General features: G+C 57.5%; 1 protein-coding gene across 1 annotated transcript; it reads left to right on the top strand.

The window, feature by feature from the left end:
• The first annotated feature begins 9,353 nt into the window (after window positions 1-9,353).
• Window positions 9,354-10,271, top strand: FOXL2 (forkhead box L2). Its single transcript, XM_075157621.1, has one exon. It carries the CDS (start codon window positions 9,354-9,356, stop codon window positions 10,269-10,271), a length of 918 nt encoding a protein of 305 aa, XP_075013722.1.
• Window positions 10,272-23,082: the final 12,811 nt, after the last annotated feature.

The following is a 23,082-nucleotide window of genomic DNA, read 5'->3' as shown; positions in this document are numbered from 1 at the left end:
ACATTCAGTGCAATACATGCTTCCATATTTAGCGGGCATTGCGAGAGCTAAGCCAAACATGAAGCCATAGAACTGAACTGGCTCAATACAATATTCAGTCATGTGGCACACTGGCTAGTAGCCTTCCTATGCAAATAATATTATTTCATGCTTAATATGAGACACCTGTGGCACCAGGAAGACCAAGATGGATGGTACGGAGCTAACTAGGTACCTAACAGGACAAGGAAGAAGTGGGAGAGATGTATTTTGAAAATAATTTCATTTTGTTGTTAAATAGCATAAGTGATGTTTATATTCTGAACCCTGCTGTGGGCATCATGGCGATTCTTATAAGCCCCAAGGGTATTTATCCCCCGTCACACCCAGAGTTCTGGAGGAGCTGCTCTGGGAGATGGGCTGAATCTTTGAAACTTATGGCAATCCTCACCCTCCCCCTTTCCAATCAGCATCATCCCTGTGGGCTGCGCCAGCCAGCGCTGAATCACAGCATCGGCAAGATGTTAGTGTGTCCTGACCTCCACGCGGAGTTGTTGCTGTCTGACCAGGTTGTGCTGGCTGGCTCTGACAGAACCTTTGACTTGAACCCTTGGGTCATGGGGTGGAATTATTTGTGCCTAGCATAGGTTGGACTCGCCTGTGGGGCTTAACTTCTTCCGACAGCTATTCTTATAATGGGTGTATCTCTTTGATTTTTGCAAGGGATAGCTACAAAATGGATGAAAAAAGGAAAACAAGTTAAAATGAAATTATATGTAAGTAAACAAACTGTAATAAAATGAACGGGCTGAACTTTCATCCACATCTCAACTGGATTTGAACCAAGCCCCTTCTGAGAGTCTAAGAAAGTTTGGTTAATTTTTTTTTTTGTTTGGTCTGCTCTGCATTTCCTTGCTCTCACTGCAACTAAGAGCAGAAATACTGGAAAACTGTGAGCAAGTCTGATATGGTGATGTTTCTGGCCAGGTCAAAAGTAGGACAGGCTGGAAATGTCATGCAAATTCCCATGTTTGGTAGATTTCCAGTTCAGGTTTGCATACTCAGAAGGTTGGAATAAGATTGAGATAAACAAAAAGACCTCAGGGCAATTGTACAGACAAAAATCAACTTCCAGAATTTAGGTGGCTGACCTTAAACTGAAATATTCAGTTTCTTCAAGGTTTCTGTCTTGCTGTGAAGAGAAATTCAGTATTTTGGGATTGCATTGTGCTTCCAAGCCCACTGGTTAGTTGGGACAATGCAGGGACTTAAAAGATGTCTGAGGGTCAAATCCACCTTCCACCGGCACCACAACCTGTATCTCCAATGAGTGCATGCTTTCAAGTTAGGCATTCAAGTTTTTAGAGGACTGTATGTAATCTGAAGCTGACTTTGGCTAAAGCTTAGCTCTTTTCCTCCAGAAGGAAGAAAATCACTTCTATCACATCACTTTAACCTGATTTTCTAGAGATTATGTGTGGTTTGATCCAACAAAACAGAGTTGTTCTCAGATCAAACCTAGTTATATAATGTGTAATCTTATAAACTTTTTAGAAACATAGTAGTTACATTTAAAAGGAAACAAACTTGTCTAATTGTTTTAAAGTGCAGCATGTACTCAGTAGAGGCACAGCTAGAGTTGAGGTGGCTTAGATTGTCAAGTGCACCAGTTTCAACTGGGGAGCTTAGAAAACAGAAGTGGCTTTACTGTTCCAGTTCATGCAGGCTGCATGTACATCAGTGTGACGATGCCATATACTCCTCCTGAGCATGGGCTACATCTAACACTTCAAGTTTTTAAGAGGAGGTGGATGCAGTTTGTCGGGGCATGGTAGTCCTCTATCACCTTAACTCTGCCCTCTGGATCTGGCAGGGTATTCTCTAAGTCTTTCAGCCAGGGCTTCTGTTCACTAGGCAGATGGGGGAGAAGCTTGTGTGTATATGGAGTTATTCACGGTTTATATAGGTAACATGTACATAAACTCCAGATGTGGACAGTCTATTTTTAAAAAAAAGCACCTTGTTCCTGGCTAACCTAGCCCCTTCTACAAGTTCTGGAAGACCTTGGGACATGACTACTTAGCTTTAACCAAGCCCAACTGCTTCTAGTTGTTCAGAAATGGAAAAGGAACATGACATGCATGGTCATAATGCAGATAGCAAAATCTGAGTATACATGTGGATTTTACAGTAAGTTGCTATATCTGTATAGCTTTGCTCAGGGCAGCACCTCCCCTGCAGGAGCCTGCAGAAAGTGGACAGAGAGCACTGAACATGCCTCACACAAATTCTCAAGAAGCTGCTAAAGACAAAATATGAATTCACACTACACAGATGTGCTGCCCAAATTCAGTGGCCTGAGTGAGTCACCACGAGCTGCTCACTCAAACTAAAATCGGCGTAGCTGTAAACATGTGCAAGCATGTCCCCATCTAGCCAGGTCTGTTGTAGGAGTGGAAGCCCCCGGCATGAGATTGAGCATAAGTATCCCCATACACTGCCATAACAAAGCACCCCTGGTATGGACACAGCTAACTAGCAGCATTCAACTGGTAGAGCTTACTTCAGCCTCAAGCCTGTTGTACAGGCTCTCCGGATTAAAACAGCTTTGCAAGTATGACTATTGCTTTAAAAGGGCTTTTGTCATCAAGGTTTTATCAGGTGAGGAATTGCTCTTCTCCCAATCACTAACACTGCAGTTATGTTGCTGTATTATGTTAGTGGATCTATGTCTCCTAAATGTAGGAATTTTAACTTGTAACCTGAATAACCTTTTCAAATATTGATTCCTCAAAGCAGTAACGTCCTAGACCCTGGATGAAAACAGACTTGAGTAGATTAAGAGAGTTCAGAGAGAATCACGACTATAGTTCGGGACCCATGTTCTCAGAGAAGTAATAGAAGACATAAATTGTCTTTGATGTCCCTAGGTTGGTTGGAAGAATTTTTCTTGAAGTCTCTTTTTTTCAAAAAATCTGAAATTTGCACCATTTTCCCTGCTTGGATCTTTAACAGTGCAATTTTTGAAACAGTCTAAACAAGCATGCAGATTTTTTATTACATAAAAATGATCTGTTAAACAGTGTATCTCTGTAGCAACAATGGGAGAAGGCTGCTTTGGCTCTAATTTTGTTGTACAATGCTATTAATTTGCAACTTCAGGGTGATCTGGACATGAGTGGACTTGTATGGGTCAGGGTTTTTTGTTCCTTTTTTTTTCTCCACCCATGCTTTGCAGAAAAATAAGCATCAATTTCGAAGTGCTAGAAAGAGCAGCTTGCTTTGGAAGTTGTCAGACTCTAATACAAATGATCTTTGCTTCGAGCTTCCTAAAGAGACATAATTTCTACTCTGTCTAAAAAGAGGAGGCTGGCTTGTTTGTTTTTATTTGCAGCATTCGGCAGCATTGCTGTAGGCCACTAACTGCAGGATGGCAGTAACACAGGATTATCCTGCAGAGCCGTAACTAGTGAATCCATAACAGCCAACCTGAACTCTGCTGCGGGCTGCCATTTAATACCACAAGAAACTGTTTGCATTTCATCATGTAACCGGTTATGTGAATTCAAGAACCTTCCCTGGATCAGGCTGTGTTTTCAGATGAAAGAAAGGAACTACCAAATGGTAGAGTGAAATATATAGTTTGTTTTCCTGTAGGCCTGTCCTCTAAGCATAAACAAATATGCTGCAGTGAAGACTCTGGCTCAGGCTACAGAAAAGAAACTGAGTAGAGAAGAAATGGGAAGTAAGAATATAAGAGGGGAAAAGGTGGGGGCTGCCTTTTCTCATGAGACAGATTTCTTTTGATGTCGAGGCAGTAGGAACAGGCTCGAAATGAAATGGGACAGTGAAAAGTATCTTCATAGTGTCAGCTGAAGGGGGAAATCTACTCTCCTGATCCTAAACCCTTTCCCTCTAAAATTCCCATTGGAGTGGGTATAGAATTGAGCCCATTCGTGACTTTTCCCTCAGGCCCTGTTAGATGGGCTTTTATTCAATGTGATTTCAGTCCAGATCATAATAAAGTTGCTCTGTTCCTCATGAAGCTCACATTATGGATGTACGGCCATCATGGTCTATGGACTGCTTAGTTTTTCCTGTAAAAACAGAAATCCTTGTAGAGCTGGGAGCTTGTAAAAACAAGCCCGAAGCTACCAGAATTTTTAGCTTTACAGTATAAACGAGAAACTAAATTCTCCACTGCAAAACATGTATGCACCTATATATGCTCAAGGTTTTGACAATGGGACTTATTCATGCAGAAGACGACACTTTCCAGGTGAATATTTCCTTGTTCTGGCGTCACACGCCAAGTAATGTTATTAAAGAGCGTTTGTGAAATGTTCGGGACTGTGCTGCTGGGAATCCTGAACAGACGGGAAAGTAGGATTGTGTGTGTTTGTTGTGTCCCTAGATGAGCGAGGTGATCTGCAGGCCAGTGAGAGGTGAGGTTCTGAAAACGAAAGCTTTTTCAAGCCATAATTCAGGGAGTAAAGGGAGAGACACGAATGCAATTTTGTCTCACATAATGGTTGTATTGAAGTTGCAAAGATTATTATTCCTGGTAGCCAGTGCTGTGCCGCTAATCAGCACCTCCAGGATCGAGCCCTGCCTTCAGGTGTCGTTTAAAAAGGGAGCGAAACGGGCACTGGAGAGGAAGCGGGGCGGCGGCCGGCACGGCCCGGTCTGCCCGAGGGCTACGGGGCTGGAGGAGCCGGGTCCCGCGGGCACCTCCGCGCTGCTCTGCCCACAGGCACACGGAGCTCCCGCGCGTAGGTGACACAGGAAAATGTCTCCATCTTCTAGCCTTTTAATAGATTAAATCTGATGAATTTCCATTGAGGCCAGAATATTTTATTTCCCGCCGTACATTTTGTTAATTCTCATGAGCCCTGGGGTGCAGGACAGACCCTCACTTCCCGGGTTTACATGTAACCTTATTTTCCTGTATTTGTTATGGGAATAAATGCTCCATGATCTTAAAGACTAGTAGTATTTGGAAAAAGAAGAGAAAAAAGGGAAGAAACTAGAAATACTTGAAACGGTAACACGGTGACGGCCCTGCCCCGGGTGCTTTGGTAGCTGTGCCGAGGAAGGGAAAGGTTCTGCGGGGGCCGCGGGGACCGGGCGCGCCCCGGCCCTGCCCGGCTCCCGGAGCTCTCCGCCGCCGCGGCGGGTCCCGGTCGTCGGGGAAACGGGGCTCCGAACAAGGCGCTCCTGAGTCCGCTTTTAGATCCGTGTCCGCGCCGTTCCTACGCGAGCCAAATTAGTGCGGGTTAACGTAGTTACCGTCGCGGGGTGCTGCTGGCTAAAGCGGTCCCGAAAGGTGGTTACTTACGGCTGCATCGCAGCACTAGCCGTGTGTCCGTCCCCGGGAGCTGAGGCGCAGCATGGCACCCGGAGCGGAGTAGGAGCCGGAGGACAGACAAAGGGGCTGTGTCGCCTGTCCCCGTCCGGGTCTCGGTGCGGGAGGAGGGAGCCCTGCCCCGGTGCCTGCAGGCGGCGGCTTGGCTGCGCTGACCGAACGGGAGCGGGGCGCTCCGAGCCAGGGGCGTCCGTCGCTCCCCGCCAGAGACACGTTTTCTCTCCAAGAGAAAAAAAAAATGTTTGGGAGAGGAAGCCTGCCACATTTTCAAACAAACCGACCCCAAACCTTCCAGGTAGAAATCGGCTCTGCTGCCTGCACGGGGGTGAGTAGAAAAAAAACACTCGGGCTACTCGAGTCTTATCAGCGCCGCAGCTGAGGGCACGGGTTTCGTGGGAAGCCTTGTCCGGGCTGCCGGGGCAAGGCGTGGGGGCGGCGCCCAGCCCCGTGCCCCCCGCGGCGCTCCCCGGTGCCCTCCCGGCGCGGCACGGCACAGCGGGACGGGACGCGGAGCTCCCGCCGCGCTCCTCGGCGGAGACCCCTGTCGCTTGCCGTGGCCCGCTCCGCACGGCGGTTCCACCCGCGGGTACGGCCTCAGCCGCTTCCCAGGCAGAATACCGGACTTGGGACCGCCGCGGAGGGTCCCATGCTCTGTTCGGGAGAGGGGACCCGGCCCGGTATCGGAGAAGGAGGGTGAAGCCCCGATTTGCAGCCCCTCTTGGGGCGCTTCTTAGCGGGGTTGCGCGGCCGGGTCTGAGCCCCGCTTTACCCGCCTCCTTCCCGGCTTCCCTGCACCAGGAACGGGCTGGGACCGGGGCTGTTCTGCTCTCGTGTGAAGAAAGCGAGGGCCTTTTCCCCGCCGCCCCTCAGCGTCCTGCGGTGGGATCTGCCCCTTGCGGCAGCGGACCGGGGTCCGGGCACCCGCGCCGTGACTCCGCGCTGCTAGCTCCCCTCCTCTTCCCTAACACCCGAGGGCGGCTGCGGGCCCGGTCCGGGAGCAGCTCCGCTGGCCCGTTCTGCACTCGCTTTGTCCTGGTTTGTTAGACTCCTACCCGGCCCCGGGAACGGCGGCCAGCGGGGCGCGGGCTCGCCCGGGCGCACCGGCGGGCAGTCACCGGCGGGTCGGGCCACTCCCCGGGGTCGTGGCGGGATCCCCCGCTCCTTCACTGGGGAAGGGCTCGCCGAGCAGAGGCTCGCTGCTCGTCCCTGTTACTCGCATTCCCCTCTCTGCGACATTTCTGTGAGCGCCAGTAGGACCTCAGCTCTCCGCTTAACTGCAGCTACAGTGTTCAGGCTCAGCTTTAGTGGCGTCCTCCTACGTTTTCAGGTGGTTCTTTAATGTCCCAAGAAGGGCTTAATTAGCATCGGGGAAAGGGGAGAGCCCGACAGTGCCAGCCCTTGTGTCAAATGCTCAAGTAGCCGCACACGGGGCTGCGCGCTCACCTTTGCCGCTGCTCGGCCCGATCGCCGCTCCCAGCGCTGGGCTGAGCTTCTGCCCTGGTGTTCATCCGAAATCCCCCTTAGTGGGGCTGTCAAAAAACCCCAAACAAGCCTCTCGGGTGTCAAATGTCCTCTGCGAGAGAGCGAGCCCTGGTAAGGGGCTACGCGCCCAGCTTAGGAGTGAAAAGGGAGGAATCTGCCATTTGGCGGAGGTGATGACACACGCAGCAGTGCTGTTACACCTGCACCGGCCCTCGCCGCGGAAATGCCGGCGAGGGGGAGCGCCGAGATCAGCATGGGTGGCCGGCAGAAAGAAGCTAGCCCCGGCCCTGGGGAGCCCTGCGGCTCCGGCCCCGGGCGCGCCGCCTCGGCGGGCGGCGGCGGGGCACAGCTGTCTCCGGCTGCCCCGCCGCTCTGCGCGGAGCGAGCCGCCGGGGAGCCGCCGGGGGCCGGCCGGGGAGGAAAATGCTGGAGAGCGTCTCTCCTGCGGGCCTGAGCCCTCCGCACTTTCGTTTGTGTGCTTTAGGGGGGTGCTTAGGGGGCGGCGTGCGCTGTTCCGCGGCTGTGTGCGGAATTATGGGGGCCTCGTTTCTGTGACCAAATTTATGCAGTCCAGGTTTTAGGGTATGCGTTTCTCCGCTGGTGCGAGAGAAGGGATTCGTGATATGGCTACAGGCGAAGATGCAGAAGCGTATTTCAACCGAGAACTATAATAATATATATAAATATAACAGCTCCCCGAAGGGCTATTTTATCTCTCGGTTAAAATACGTTTCTACATCTTCGACTGCCTTCACCTACCAAGAGCCTCTCTCGGGGAGGGAAGCAGGGGTCGTGTGCCCTTGGCCGGGCAGAGGAACTAGAAGTCCGCGCATGGGATGCCGAAGCCCCAGGGCACCCCGACGGGAGAGGCGGGCTGCACCGGGCATGCTGTTCGAGAGCTGCCGGCCCTCCGGGCTTGCGTTTGGTTACGAAAACTGATGTAGCACGTAAAATCCGCGGGGCGGGGAATAGCGCGGTGCAGTGGTTCACGTTCAAGACAGGCAAAAGCGAGTCTGAGGGCCGTGACCTGCCGGCCCACGGACCTGCGGGTACCGAGGTGCACCGAGGGTCGCTTCTAGGCAGCCCGAGGGGGGAAACACCGAGTTGTGCTTGAGTACGGACGGGGAGGTCGGGCCCGTGCGGGCAAATCCCCGGAGCGGAGCCGTACCGGCAGCAGCGGGCTCACTGCAGCGCCGGGCCCCGAGGGCCGAGCGGGGCCGCGGTTGGGGAGCGCAGGTGGCCCCGGCCCCGTAGAGCTCGGCCCGGCTCCTGCGGCTGCCGGCGGCCGCGTTGTCTGGCGGGGGGGGGGGCTCAGGGGGACAAACGGGGCCAGTCCGCACCGCTCCCGGGGCTCGGGCTGAATGCTCCGTTAGAAATCAGTGCAAAGCATCCTCTGTCCGCCTGCCCGCTTCTGTATCGCGTGGAGCAGCCCCGTGTCAGTGATTTATTATTACACGCCACCTCTTGTGCTCGGGCCAGCTGAGACTGCCTTTCGGCTGCTGCTCGGGGAGGCTCTACCTGAAGGCAGAAAAAGGGAAGGAGACGGGGGATGTCGATGCCACATACGCTGCTCCAGGAACCGTGTGAAATAATCCGGAGCCCTCCAGGGGAACGGACAGGAAAGCTGCCCGGTGTGTCGCCCCCGCCTCGCCACCCTGCCCCGGCCCTCGGGGCGTCTTTCAGCCCTGCAGCCGCGCTGGGTGCCTGCGCGTACTTTGCGGGGAGGGAGAAGGAGCGACCTGACACCCCTTGCTCTCTGCCTCCTGCAGATAAGGGCTGCAAGAACCGACTTGCAGGAAGCGGCAACAGCCTCCTTGCGCTCCCCGGGCGCGATCGGTTGGCGGGGCCCGGGGCCAAGACATATAAACGCGACCGCGTGTGCGGCTGGACGTGTGACAGCCGCCGGGGCAGGGGCGAGCGCCGCGGCTTCGGGCACACCCCCTCGCACCCACCGCCTCCAGCGCGGCCCCTCTCAGGGCAGAAGGGGAGAGCAGCGCCGCGGGACCCGGCGGGCTCCCCGGGCGGGCGGCGGAGGCTCGCTCAGCGCCTCCCGGACACCACCCCCCCCCGCCCCCGGCGGCGCAGCCGAGCCGGGGCGGTTCCGCGCCGCTCCGCGGGGCCACGTCGGACCGCGTGTGCGCGGGACTGAGCGCGGCGCCGTGACTGCGGGGTGAACTCGGCCGTGCCCAGCGGCTCGGCGGCGATAGGGGAGCGGGCTCCTGACGAAAGCGGAACTCGGCCGGGCCCATACAAATCAGAAAAGAGCCCGGCCGCCGCGGCAGAGGGGAGCGGAGCCCGCGGGGGCAGGGACGCCGCCGCCGCCGCGCTGCACGGACCAGCGGCGCCGCGAGAGGCGCCTCCCGATCTCCGTCCCGGCTTCGGCCCCCGTCCCGGCCCCGGTCCCGGCGCGTGCGGGGCGGGACGGCCGCCAGCACAGGGCTCCGAGCACCGCGCACGGGGCAGCGCTCCGCACCGCGCGGCGCTGCGCTGCGCGCCCCGGGCGGCGGGGCGGCGGACGCGGGGCACCATGATGAGCAGCTACCCGGACGGTGAGGAGGACACGGTGGCGCTGCTGGCTCATGACACCAGCGGCAGCAAGGAGACGGAGCGGGGCAAGGAGGAGCTGAGCGCCGAGAAGGGCCCCGAGAAGCCGGACCCCTCGCAGAAGCCCCCCTACTCCTACGTGGCCCTGATCGCCATGGCCATCCGGGAGAGCGCAGAGAAGAGGCTCACGCTGTCCGGGATCTACCAGTACATCATCAGCAAGTTCCCTTTCTACGAGAAGAACAAGAAGGGCTGGCAGAACAGCATCCGCCACAACCTCAGCCTCAACGAGTGCTTCATCAAGGTGCCCCGGGAGGGCGGTGGCGAGCGCAAGGGCAACTACTGGACACTGGACCCGGCCTGCGAGGACATGTTCGAGAAGGGCAACTACCGCAGGAGACGAAGGATGAAGCGGCCCTTCCGGCCGCCCCCGACCCACTTCCAGCCCTGCAAGACCCTCTTCAGCCCCGACAGCTACGGCTACCTCTCCCCGCCCAAGTACTTGCAGTCCACCTTCATGAACAACTCGTGGCCGCTGGCGCAGCCCCCCGCGCCCATGCCCTACACCTCCTGCCAGATGTCTGGCGGGAACGTCAGCCCCGTCAATGTGAAAGGACTCTCGGGCCCAGCGTCCTACAGCCCCTACTCGCGGGTACAGAGCATGGCGCTGCCCAGCATGGTGAACTCCTACAACGGCATGGGCCACCACCACCACCCGCACGCCCACCACACCCAGCAGCTCAGCCCGGCCAGCTCCGCGCCGCCCGCGGCCCCGGCGGCGAACGGAGCCGGCCTCCAGTTCGCCTGCGCCCGCCAGCCCGCCGAGTTGTCCATGATGCACTGTTCCTACTGGGAGCACGACAGCAAACACAGCTCCCTGCACTCCCGCATAGACATCTAGGGAGGCTCCGGCCGGCCGCCGCCACAGAAATGCCTTTGCCCCGGCCCCGCTGCCCCTCTCCGATCCCGCTGCGTTCTCCTGCTCTCTCGTGTCTCTCCTCCTCGTCCTCCTCGTCTCTAGCTGCGGACTTTCCTCTCTCTGTGCCCAAACTGTTGCGGTGGGAAAATAGTAGCCCTGCTCCGCGTGTAGTGTAAGCGTAGGAGCCGTCCCACGGTGAGGAGAAGGCAGTGTCAGTGAGGGAGCTTCCCGAGCGGGGCTGCGCCGGGCGCAGCGGTGGCCGGGCCGGCTGCATCTAGGCGAGCTCGGATTTACCGTTCGTTTCTCTGCTCGTGTCTTTCTTTGTGTGGGGTTTGGGGGGGGAAGCATGTAATTAAAATTAGGCTGTTTAGCCCTCAAAATTCTGCTCCGTTGTAATTCGGCCGTAATCTTTTCGGACTCAGCCTTGGGGAGAGTAAAGCGCAGCTTGTAAATAGCGGAGGCATTTCCACGCGTGGCGGTGCGGGGCTGGCGGGGCCTAAACACTGCCGTGTGCCCGCGGTGCTCGTCCTCCTCCTTCTCTTCATCTTCTCCTTCTTCTTCCTCGGTCTGCAAAGCACTGCGCTTCTTCCGAGCTGTGACTTTTCGTCAAAATAGTACTTATGTGGGGACTGCTGTAACAGCAGGAGATGTGCGATATTGCTGGTTATTAGAAACCAACAAACAAAACCCGCCAGGGTCACTCGTGAAACGTTTCGGCAGCGGTAATATATTTTTAAAGGAGACAATGTCCTCTGAGGTCTTAAAAGTAATTTTATACAGGTCTAAAAAAATATTTTGATGTTATTAAAAAAAAAAGACGGTTTCCTATAAATTGGAATATTTTTCCGTGTGCGTATTATTATTAATAATGAAAGTTTAAACTATCTTCATATTTTTGACCTCAAACCTGGCCCAAAATGGATTTTCCGGTAGGTTCTGCTTTTGAATGCTTGCCCTTTTTCTTAAAACGTTTTGATCCTTCAATTTTACATAGATTAATGTGAAAAAAAAAATAGCGTTTATAACACAGGGGCCAGTTCATAGCGATTTTATAAATGTTTATGTAAGCTGATAGATGCTGTGGCATAGTACCATTTTGGGACCAACTTTTCTAGACTGAACTAGCACTTTTATTGTACTTTCTAGCATTGTAAAGTCTCCAATAAAATGCCTTTCCTTCTTTCCATATCGTTTTATTTCACTCCGCTCCTCCGTGCTCGGGATCGAGAAGCGGCAGCGGAGAACAGGGAGGGGGCCGTGTGCGGGGCCGCTCCGCGCTGCCCGGCCGGCTCCCGGCGGCGGGCGCCGCTCTCGACCCCGAGCCCCGGCAGCGGCTTGCAGCGCTCTCCGCAGCCGCGCACGCCTGCTCCGCTGCGGTAAATACGCGGGCTGTGCTTGGGCGGTGTACCGACTCCGTTGAGCGCCGTGGCGGGCTGCGCAGCGGCGGGAGAGGTCCGGCGGGGCCGCCTCTCGGCCGCGCCGGCCGGCGCCCCGGTGCTGTCTTGGCGGCCGCCGAGGAGGTGCGGGGACCGTTTCGTTGGCACCGCGGGCAGTCGGCGCGGGCGGGCGGGCCTGGGAGCGCCTCCGCTCTGGGGCGCGGGCAGCCGCCAGCACCTCGCCTGTGTGCCCGACCCTCCCGGGGCGCCGGGAGGCAGAGCCCTCCGGGCAGTGCCGGGGGCTGCGCCCGCCACAGACCCCGGCTCCGCTTTCGTTTCTTCCCCGCCTGCTCGGGGCCGCGGCGCTGGGCGACACAGCGGAGCCCCGCGCCGCCTCGGGCTTGGACCGACCGCGCTGCGGCGGGGCCCGCGCCCCATCTGGGCTCCGGCCGGTGCTGGTGCTGAGAGCCGCTGGCGGGAGTCGCTTTTCTCGCCGGGCCGGTGGCTCCGGCAGCGGCGCTCCCGAGGCCTGGGCCTCGCTTCAAAGCCTGCCCGCGCTCGCAGGCAACGGCCCCTGCGCGGGCGCCTGGGGGCTCAGGAGAGGACCGGGCGGCGGGGCAGGCGGCGTGGCCCCCGCCCGGTGCCGGCCCGGGGTGTAGCGGGTCCCCTTGGACGCCGACCTGGGCCAGGCCTGCTGTCCCGCGGGCGGGAGCGGGGATGCGGGTGTTCCGCTTGTTCCGGGTTGCGCAGGCAGCTCTCTCCCCCGGAGAGGGGGTGCCAGGGGCGAAACCCGGTAACGGGGGTGAGCACTCCCCTCCCGCTGCCGGGGGCCTCCGCGAGGCCCAAGGGAGACGTGACGCGCGGGCGCTGGGTGCAGACAGGGCCTTGCCCGGCTGCCTGAGGCTCTCCCTCTCCGCCAGGGCCTTCTGCGGATTCCCTGCACGGAAGGAAGCGGCAGTCTCCAGCTCGGTTGCAGAAATCAGTGGGGGGACGCGGGGACCGGTCGCATCTCTGCCGCGGCGCAGCTCGGCGGGCACGGCCAGGGGAGAAGGGCTGCGGGGCCACCCGCCGGGCCAGCCCGGCCTCGCTGCGGCCTGGAGGCCCTGCTGTGCCCCCTGCCCCCGGTCCCCAGGGCCTAGCCCGAGCGGGAGGGCGCTGGGAGCGGTGGTGCGGCCGAGGGGCTCCGCTCCCGAGCGGGCGGAGACGCGGGGCAAACGGGGTCGCTGCGCAGAGCCGGTTCCGCAGCCGCTCTGCGCTGTGCGCTGAGGGCTGCGGGGCCGAGCTGCTGTCCCGGGGCCAGGAGAGAAGGAGCGAGCCCAGCCCTACACAAACAACGATGCAACGGGAGGCGAAAGGCCGGATCCGGCGGCGGACAGCCCCGGGGCTGCCAGCGCACATGGGACACGGCCTCGACTCACGCCTTTGCCACCCGTGGCTCTGCCGGCCGTTGCGGGAGTGGGGCGCTCGCTCGGGGTCTCTGACCTGCCCAGGGCCCTCAGGTGGGAGCTGGCGGCGGAGGGAAAAGGCGGCATCGCTCACACGCCCCGAGGAGCGCAGGGTGAGCGCGGCGACCGGCCCTGACAGCCCGGCCGCTGCCCGCCCCTGGGTTGCAGGCTTGCGCCGGGGGGCTCAGGGCCCTGGCTGCTTGTTGCTTATTCGATAGGTACTGCTAGTCCCGCTTGTCTCCTCCGGGGTACATTGGGGCCATGGCGAGCTCGCAAGGGAAATCCCTCCCGCCGCCGGGCATGGGACGAAGGGAGGGCGGGAGCGCCGCCCTGGGCCCTGCACAGCCCCGCTGGCGTCCCCCCGGGCCCGTTCTCGGGCTGTGCCACCGCTCGGCCGGGCTGCAGCGCCCTTGGCAAACGCCCGGGAGCGGGCTGGGGCCTCGCCGGCTTTGGGTGAAGCGATACCTGGCGGTGCCTGGGGGCAGGGGGAGGCGGCGGCAGCCTGGGACCGGGCAGGGCCGTGCAGACTCTGGGGCTGCTCCGATTCCCGCGGGGTCTCCAGGCGATGGCGCCGCTGGGAGTGAGCCTGGGTGGACCCGCGATGGGTGACCAGCACCCGGCTGTGTCACTACGGAGAGGGAGGGAGCAGCGCGTTTGTCGGCGGTTCGTTGGTGGGCAATCGCTGCCTCTGGACGAGGGCCTTCCTTCCCAAGGTGCGGGAATGTTGGGCAGCTTGGAAGCAGACGAAGGTGCCCTCGGGGTCCCCGGCCAGTCTTCACCCACCGGGGGCTCTCCGCTGCGGCTCCCGGGGGCCTGGGCCCGACAGTGGAGAGACACTGCCGCGGAGCCCCTCGTGCGGGCGGGCAGAGCCGGGAGAGGCCGCTCGTCTTGCCGGCCGGGCGGGTGGGAGCTGGCGGCGGAGGGGAAAGGCGGCATCGCTCACACGCCCCGAGGAGCGCAGGGCGAGCCGTCCGTCTGCCGGGGTCCCTGTGCCCGGCCGGGGCTCTGCTGGCCTTCGCCTCGAGCTCCCCGGAAGCAGCTCGTCCCCATGTCAGCCGGTGCCGCCGTCGCGCCTGTAGGATGTTTTTACGATCGTTTTCTGTATTTTATAAACAGAGGCTGAACTGAATGTAAACTCGTGTGGTTTATTAAACAGCCACCGTGTCCTGGGCACGTCTGCTACCCTCTCCCTCCACCCTGCCCTCAGGACCGCCCGGGCAGCCCTTGGTGCGGACCGCTCCCCGGCCCGGGCCCGGCGGGGCCCCCGGCTGCCTCCAGTCCGGCCGTGCCCCCGGCAGCGCCGCCTCGCTCTGCCCTCGGCCCTCCGCAGAGGGGACGGGAAATCAGAGCGAGAGCCCCGCCGGCGTCCCGGGCCGGCCTGCCCGCGCTCGCCGGGCGCCGTCGGGCAGCGGCGTGGGGCAGAGCTCGTCCTGCCGGCAGCAGCGCGGCCTCTGCCGCTGCGAGGAGCGGCCGGGCTTCCCCTTCAGGTCCCACCGGCATGGGGATGGGGGGCGGCCATCGCATCACTGCTCGCTGGGCAGCGAGCACCGGGCCGGTGCGGAGCCGGGATACCTCGCTGTGCGCTAAGAAACACCCAGGCGTGGGCACGCAGTGACTGAGCCTCCCGTGAGAGTCTTGTTCCCCCGCGTCCCCAAGCCCAGGCCACTGGGCATCCTTGCTGCTCTGCAGCATCGAGCCCGCATCCCGGCACAGCGGCACTTGGGACGGCAGCGGCTGGGCGGGAGAAGGGGGCTGTACCGACCCCACGTACAGGCAGCCCCGTGGGCACGAACGGCGCGGGCCAGGGGTGCCCACGGCGGCTCAGCGTTCCCTCGCCCTGGGCCGCCGCGGCAGCTCCTGCTGCGGCTCCCACCTGCCCCCGGGCCGCGCTGCCACCCAGCACCGCCGGCCCCTTAAGAAAGCTAAGCGGCCAAGCGCCGGTCTCTTGGCAAGAGCTGAGTTTGTGCGTTGTGTAAGGCCTTTCCCCGTTATATAAATGCCGGCAGGAGGAATGCTCCGCGGAGCGGAGCCTCCTCCGGCCTTGGGGCCGCCGCCCGCCGCGGGGCTGCTCCAGGGGCCAGAGCCGGGGCAGGGGGGCTCGGGGCCGCTGTCCCGGCTGAGCTGCCGGCGCTGCCCTGCCAAAGCGGCCCCAGGTTTATGCAACGCTGGCGAGAGATGAAAGCAGGAGCGCGAGGGCTGTTTTCTCCCTGCACAGAGCGGGCGTGGAAGCAGTCTGCCTTGGCCACTGCCGGAGCGGGAGAGCGCTGCCCGTGCCCCTCGGGGGAAGGGAAGGGTTTGCTCCCCGGGGCTGAGCGGGCCTCCATCGCCCCCCGGCTGCTCCAGCCCCCGGGGCAGTCCCGGGCCCGGGGGGCTGTTTTGCGGCCGCAGGTTTTTCTTCCTCTCCGGTCTTTTGGCAGCCCTCGAGCCCTGGCCAGGCTCGGAGGATGACAGAGCCCTCGGCGCCAGGAGCGCTCCCCGCCGGCACGGCACGGCACGGCACGGCACGGCACGGCACGGCTGCCCTCTACCTGCGGCCCGGCGGGAGCGCGGGGGCAGCCGCCCGACGGCGGGGTGCTGAGGGACCCCAGAAGAGCGGTGGCGCCCCGAGGCGTGCCCGGGGCGGGTGGGCGACGGTGCCGGTGGCTGCGGGCCGGGCAGAGCCGTGCTCCGGGAGGAGATACACACAGCTCTCACCTTGCGCCCCCCTCCCGCCCCCACCGGTGCGGCTGTTTAATACCGCCTGATTCCTGGTATTCTTGTCCGTGTTTTAAGTGGTGAAAAAGTCATTTCCAGTCCCATGGTCCGCGTTTCACCCTGAACTCATTGAAAAGAGAGTGCGGGGTCAGGACTGTTTATTATACAACCAATTAAAACAGGAAAATATGCAAAGGCTTCGTTCAGCGAGATCCGGCTATTGTTAAGGCGAAAACGATATTTTTGTTTCAAAAATAAAAAAGTACATTTGTTACTTAAAAAATCTCCGCTCTGCGTGTATGACGGACGCGGCTCCCGGCCGCTCTCCCCGGCTGCCCGACCGCCGTGCCCCGGCGGCCGGGAGCTCTGCGAGCTCCGGTGCCCCGGCTCGCCGCCTGCCCCGCGACTCGGGGCCCGTCGCAGGCGCGGGCCCCGCGCTGCCGGAGGGCGGCCCGACGGTGCGGGTGGCGTGCAGGGACCGGGGACCCCTCCTTCCCCCCGTTGGGTCTCGGCCCTCCCTGCGGGGTCCGGTCCTGCCTGCTCGCAGGAGAGGCCGGCCAGCCTCAAACGCAGAGAGCGAGCTCCGTGCAGGCGGGCACGGGCAGACGGCGTGGTGCTTTAGGTGATGGAAGGCGGTGGAAAAAAATATTACGAGGACTAAAAAGCCCGACACTGTGGTGGGCGATGGCCAGGGCCGGGATAACCAGACTCGAGAGCCCCGATACGCGCTGCAGAGCGCTGGGCGCAGCGCTGAGCCCCGCCGGCGGCGCCTGCAGCCCTGGGCGCACCTCGGCGGCCGGGAGCTGGGGATGGAGCCGGGCCTCAGGCGGGCTCCTGGGTCCGCGGTTCCCCTGCGCCTTCTCCATCCACCTATGCGCAACCCCCCCAGAAGCCCATCCCTGGGCCTGCGGGGCATCTCCGCGGCTTGGCAGGGCTCTGCTCTGCGGCGGTGTAACATCTGCCCGCAGGAGGGATGCGGCCCCGCGCAGGGCAGACGGCGGCGGCCGGGGGGCTCCTCCCGGCGGGGCTCGGCGCCCGCCCGCCCGCTCCGCTGCCCGGGGCCGCCGCGGCACCGCCGCCCGCCCCAGGTAGCCCTCGGGGATGTGCTCAGCAGCGGGCCTGGGAAGCGCTCACCATAACAATCGCTCCGGCTGCCCTAATCCAATGAGTTTATTTTAGTCCTTGAGCTGTATTGAAAACATTAGCTCTGCTTCTCGTGGTTGTTTACAGTATGTTGGTCTCGACATCACAGCCGCCCTTCTGGAAGAGTCTTACAGGATTCAGGCAGAGGGAAACCAACACAGAAGTGACTCGGAAAGCATGATGGCAAACGATTAATCAAATCAGAGACAGGAAGGCGGAGGTAATCAATGAGTTTTCACTTATAGTTTACTTGGATGGACATCTTTTTCCTTTTTCTTTCTATAAGTTTAGAAACCACATGGGGTTTTATTAGCCAAACAAGCAGCTGCAGGATTTGGTGGGATGGTGGGAATTCGTTCAAAATCAGCTGCACGTAGCCTGAAGCGGAATTCGGCTTTCGACAAAACCTCGTGCTTGTTCCCGCCTCAGCACACGGAGCCGGGCGGCAGGCACCGAGGATGGGCTGCGCCCCGCGGGAGCCCGCCCGCTCCCCGCTGCGGGGACCTGCCCCGTCTCCTGGGGAGAGGGAGTCGAGGAACACAGAGCACGAAGGCATTGCGTGGGGGAAGGGAGACTTGCTCTCCCTCAAGTTGTACAGAGAGCAAATACTGTGAGAAATCTCATCAGGTGGGATCTTAAAGTGAAGCACTGGCCCTCCCTGCTCTGCCTCTGTGAGGGAATGCACCCTGCGGTGAAGTCCCGGGGGTCCCGAGCTCGGTTTCCCGGAGGGCACAGGCGGGCGCGGGCACCCAGCCGGCTCCGCAGCCTGCCCGAGAGAGGAGCCCTGACAGCGGCGGAGGCTCCTGGCTTCCCAGTAGGTCCCTGTCAATGCTACAGTTTTGCTGGCAGATGAATTGGCCACCTACCTTCGTTTCATTTCTTTCTTTCTCTCTCCCTCTCCAACGGGATTCTCCCCCACACACCACATGAATAGCTAATTCGGAGCAATTACGAAGTAACGGGACAGAACGTCACATTTCTCGTTTACACTGACTATTTTCGATTAAATTAGGCAGCACGGGGTGAATGCCGGCACGGGAGCGGCGCGGCGCAAACCGCGCCGGCCCGCGGTCCGGCCCTTGGGAGGGCATTTCACTAACAACTGGTGATAAGTCCGGCACTTGGCTGGGGCGGGGTGTCTGAAAAAACCGTGAGGCTTCGGTAAATGGGCTCTGGACGAGGAAGAGGTCCGTGATTTCTAGGCTGGCGGGGCAGCTTCCACTTCTTCGGGCAAGCGGTTTGTGCAAAGATCCGCACTTTAGAGGCACGCTGCCGGCTCCGCCGCACAGAAGAGTTAGTGACCCGTTGTTTAAAATGCGGCGCCTGTTGCCCCGTTTTTCCCCAACGATAACTGTGATTCTTTTTATTACTATCATTCTGTTCTGTGAAAACCCAAACAATCAATAAAGGACAGGGCGAAGCTGAGCACAACACGAGGAGTAATGTCCTGAGTTATCAAACGGGGGAAGAAACAAAAGAAGTCACTCGCTACTCATTTTTTTTCAGGTCTTGCTTTTAACAAGATGTTCAGAAAAACGGTATCAGGCACATGTTGTTGACGATGTGCTGAGTTTCCTCTGCTTCTTGCTTTAGCAGGCGATATCGCTTGGTGCTTATCGGCGACCGCGTCTGTGGCATCTGGTACACGACTCCTAACGCTCCCCGCGCTCAGGTACAAATAATTATTGCAGCCAGTCCCCGCTGCAGCCCGCCGAGCCCTTGGCTGGGGAGGGCTGTCAGCCCCAGCTGAGAACAAGAAGCGGCGCCGGTAAGGGCTGGCACAGCCCGGACAACGAAGCGCTTGTAAAGCAGCAGCGCACCGGCAAATGTTCACCGCCGCTGGCTGCCTGGCTAATAAAAGAACCCCCCCATGGGTTCCCGAGGCTGGGAAGGGTTTCGGGGAGAGGCAGGTTTCAGGAGGCTGAGGTTTTGGCAGCCGGAGTTCTCCCTGGATTCGTTTTCAGCAAGGTTTTCAGCCCGTACCTGCTGCGAGGTGGGCGCGCTGCCGCGGAGCGTGCGGCCAGCCCCTTCTGCCTTCAAAGTCTTCCCTAAATGAGGCAGGAGGGATACACACCGACTGGGAACGGCAACTGGGATCCCCACTAATACCAGTGGGAGATAGATCCCCGAGGCACTTTAATTCGTGTCCTCACGGATTGCCATGATAAGGATCTAATGTCACCAGTGCGCGGCGGGAGGGGCGCGGGGGCAGCAGCCGGGCTGGCAGCCGGGGGGCGAGGCGGACAGGCACGGGTAGGGGCGGCTTCTCTGTCCCCTGGCCTTACAGGTTGCCTTTCTGGTTCCTATGATGCCTCCGAGATACGGGGGCATTAAAAAAAAAAAAAAAAGAAACAGCAGATTTTTAAAGTTAGCAGGAGAATTTGTAGGGTCTTTTAAAATACACATCATGGATCACGCCTCCGGTAGAGCAGTCTCCTGCCCTGGCTGCTGCAGTTGCAGTCCCACGGAACAGCCTTTCTCTTTCTCTACTCTTTCTCCAAATCAGTGATCTTGCTTTGGAAGCCTCTTGGTTTGCCTTTTTTGATAAACTACCGTTCAGTTCAGCCCAGAGCAGCCAAGTGTTGTCTGGGACAGTCACCAGTTACCCTGGAATAGAAATGGGAACCACTTGTTTAAACATCCTAAGGTCCCAAAATCTCTACGAGCCATCACAGAAGGGTTTTTTTCCCTTCCCGGAGCGGTTAGGGAGCAAGGGGATTATAGGGAGGAATGTCTGCTCAGGCTGCTACAGGCACCATAAGATTTCGGTTTGCCCTTTTTTTTTTTTTTTCCCATCAGTTTTTCCATTCCTTGAGGAAAATTTTTCAGTATCTGAATCAAAGTGCATAATTCCAACCTTTTTTTTTCTTGTTGTTTTGTTTTATCTTAGCCCTTTTTCATGTTTTCATTTAAAAAGTGACAGATTTGGTAGAACTCTCAACTGTTTCCCATTAGAGGCGGAGAGTTCACCAATGTGCCTTTCTGATGTTCCACATTACACGTTTTGGAGTTTGAGGCGGGAATACATCCTAAGTAGTTACAGTTGGCCCGATGCGGGAAGCCCTTATTCCCTCACCTCCCTCCCCCGGCTCTCGCAGTGACTCCGGCGGCCCGGCCCGCCGCTGCCCCCTGCCGGACCCGCACCGCGCCGCTCCGCACCGCGCCGCACCGCGCCGCACCGCCGCCCCCGCCCCGGCCCGGGGGGAGCGACTGCGCCGGCAGCCGGTGCTGTGGAGGGCCCTGCCAGGGCGGAGGGGGCTCCAGGCTTCCCACGGCAGAAGACCGGTTTGCTGCCGGCCGCGGCCCAGGTGCTCTCAGGATCGTCTGATTGCCAGAAAATACCCAGAAAAGTCATGGTGGGCGGGAGGTGTTTCCCAGCCTGCAGGACGTTCTTGAAATTCGGTCTTGAAATGTGGAGAGTTTCTGGGATAGAAATACACGGTTGCACATTTCTCCTTTTGCCCTCTGCATTTCCCTCGCTGATTCTTCTTTTCTCTTTGCTGCTGCTCTTACCGCTATTGCTGCTCTCTCTATATATTATATTAGAGGGGCTATAGCATTCCGTCCTGACAGCAGGCTTTTACCATTGCTCTGTTGTTCCATATTTTTAACCACTAATCTCTCCTTTAAGGAAAATCCCCTTTATGTAACAAGACATTCTGAGTCCTTTTGTTTTGGAGCGTAGCCCTGTACAAATAGTAGCAATGCACTGTGCAGAGCAATGCTTTGTATGAGAGTTGGAAGGTGTCAAATAATCTTCATAGCCAAATTTTCTTGTAAATACATGCAGAATACATATTTATAAAAAATCCTCCTTTGGCAACTGAATCCTTATAACTATAGAAAATACCTTTGTACACATGTGCTGAAGTATTTGGTGGTAAGCCTTCATTTTATATTCCTGAGACCCAAAAAATCACTGTGTGGTCCATTGATCTTGAGCAAATGAACACATTTGTGATGCTAAAATGTGAAATGAGAAATAATAAAAAAAAGTGCGTTAAGGCAATATCCCTTTCCATACATTACTCACATTCATTAATACAGAGACACAGGATAGCTGTTAGCTTATAGCAGCAGTCTCTATGCAACAGAAGTGCTGTAGTTCCTAGTGTAGTAGAGTTTAAGGTGCTCACAGTTTATTACATCCTACATGAATTCTAATATTCTTTATGTGATCATATTGAAAAAGAACTGAATATTTGTAAAGTATTAGGAGAAACAGAATTTGGTAAAGAAAATCAAATGCAGTGGATTCTAGAGAAACACAAGGCACAGTGAAACCATTTATACTGAAATAAGAAGTAGTCCTGGTTTTATCTGCACTGACATGCGTTCCCTCGCTGAGGCCTGGGAGTGGACCTTCCCTGTTTCGGTTCTGCGCTGGGGCTGGGCAGGGGGATTTGCACGCTGGCAGCGTGACTGCCAGGGATTCCCCATGTTCCCTTTGCCTGAACTAGCTCAGCAAGACCACAAAAATGACTCCGATCTTTGCACCTCAGTGGTCATCCCAGCTGGAGGATGAGCTGTGGTATTGTTGCCTCCATTGCCAACATAGAAGCGTAGACTGCAGCTGAATCCCCTGAGTCTTCGTCTGCCCAGACTTGATGCAGGGGAAGCCACCTTCCCTTTCAGCGTTGCATGTGAACGTCACAGCTCTGATGGTAGGATGTCCTTTTGCAACAGGAAGGACTGAGCTAGGGGAGCTCTCCACAGTGAACACATATGCCTAATTTTCCAGGGTTGTTTTTTGTTTAGATCTTTCATCTTTTGAGTGACAAATGAAGAGTAGAGCAGAGCCAAACTGGAGACTCACTGAGCACCCACAGCTTGAGCCAGCGCGGTGGGAAGACGGGGTGCTGGCTATTTCTGAAAGGAAGGCGCTCACCTTGTATTGGGAATTCCAGAAGTGAGAAATTTTTTTGCTGTTAATCTTTATAGCTGTTGTTATATTTGTTTACTGTTCAAGCAAGATTGGGGCGTTGCTGCAATACCACAGTATACGAAGCAGCCCCAGCTCCTGAGAGCCCCCCGTCAAAATATTTCTGTGATGTTTTCAGACTCTTGGCCACCTCAGATGGCAGGGCGCCTTGCGCACAGAGAATTTGCCAGGACTGATGCTTCACGGGTGCAAATCAGCACAGTAGTAACAAAGCCAGTGCAGCCTCCTTGTATTAGGTGTGGATTTCTACTTCTATTGACATATCTGGTTAATAGTACTTCTTTTTTCTTTATCCTGTGCTTCACATCACTGTAGTATGCAACAACTGTCATGATTTAACTTTTTTATTTTTTTCCCAGAGAGTTGAGTGAGATGGATCATTTTCTGGTAGTCACTTACTATTTTCTGGCTAGCAATCGGAAAGAAAGCTCATCCACTTGAAACCCAGGTGGGGCAGGAGTAGGGTAGAAAAGATAAAGCTTTATGCACGGCTGTATTCTCAGAGTACTTGGAGAAGGGTGCCTGTGGATTCGGCACCAGTGGATCTGACACAATGTGAGAACTGTTTTTCTGTATTACTTACATTATAGTTGAAATGTGAAATGAGCTCCATGTGGCAGCAGCCAAAGGAAAGAAAAAGGGAAAGAAAAAAAAAAAGAAGCACTCTCCAAAAGTTTCAGTTATCCCTTGAAGCTATATTACAACATATACTACTCTAATTGAATCAGTGTGAGAACTTTTCCCCTCCATTTAGATCAGTGCTAGTCTCTGTCCACTTTTCCCTGAAGATGCACACATTTGATACAAAGATGTGCTGGGGACACTCACACCTAGGGTAGGATTTTAACATTCAGTTTAATGCTTTAACTGCTGAAAAGGAAATGTCAATTCTTACATGCCTTTGCCAGAATCCATCTCGATTTTCTCCCTCTCCTCTCCGCTTCTTTATAGACATAGCACCAGGGTGTGATGCAGGAAAGTTTTGTCTGAGTAAAGACTACTAGATCGGCACTGAGGAGGCAATAGATTAATTGATAATTTCTAGTGAATTTGTTGGGAATAAATCAATAAACCTTAGAAATACTGGCAGTGTCTGTGAAGAGCCGTTCACAAGGCTGATGGTGATGGAGAATGAATGTGGTCTCAATGCTGCTCAAACTCTACCACCCTGTTAGCCCTGACGGGCAGTTGCC

The sequence above is a fragment of the Calonectris borealis genome, chromosome 9 (genome assembly GCF_964195595.1).
Source record: "Calonectris borealis chromosome 9, bCalBor7.hap1.2, whole genome shotgun sequence".
Taxonomy (NCBI): Eukaryota; Metazoa; Chordata; class Aves; order Procellariiformes; family Procellariidae; genus Calonectris; species Calonectris borealis.
Note: the sequence above shows the minus strand (reverse complement) of the source record. Positions and strands in the feature narration are given on the sequence as shown.

Bases quoted from the DNA above. Each gene is read 5' to 3' on its own strand.
- FOXL2 (XM_075157621.1), top strand. From the start codon at position 9,354: ATGATGAGCAGCTACCCGGACGGTGAGGAGGACACGGTGGCGCTGCTG.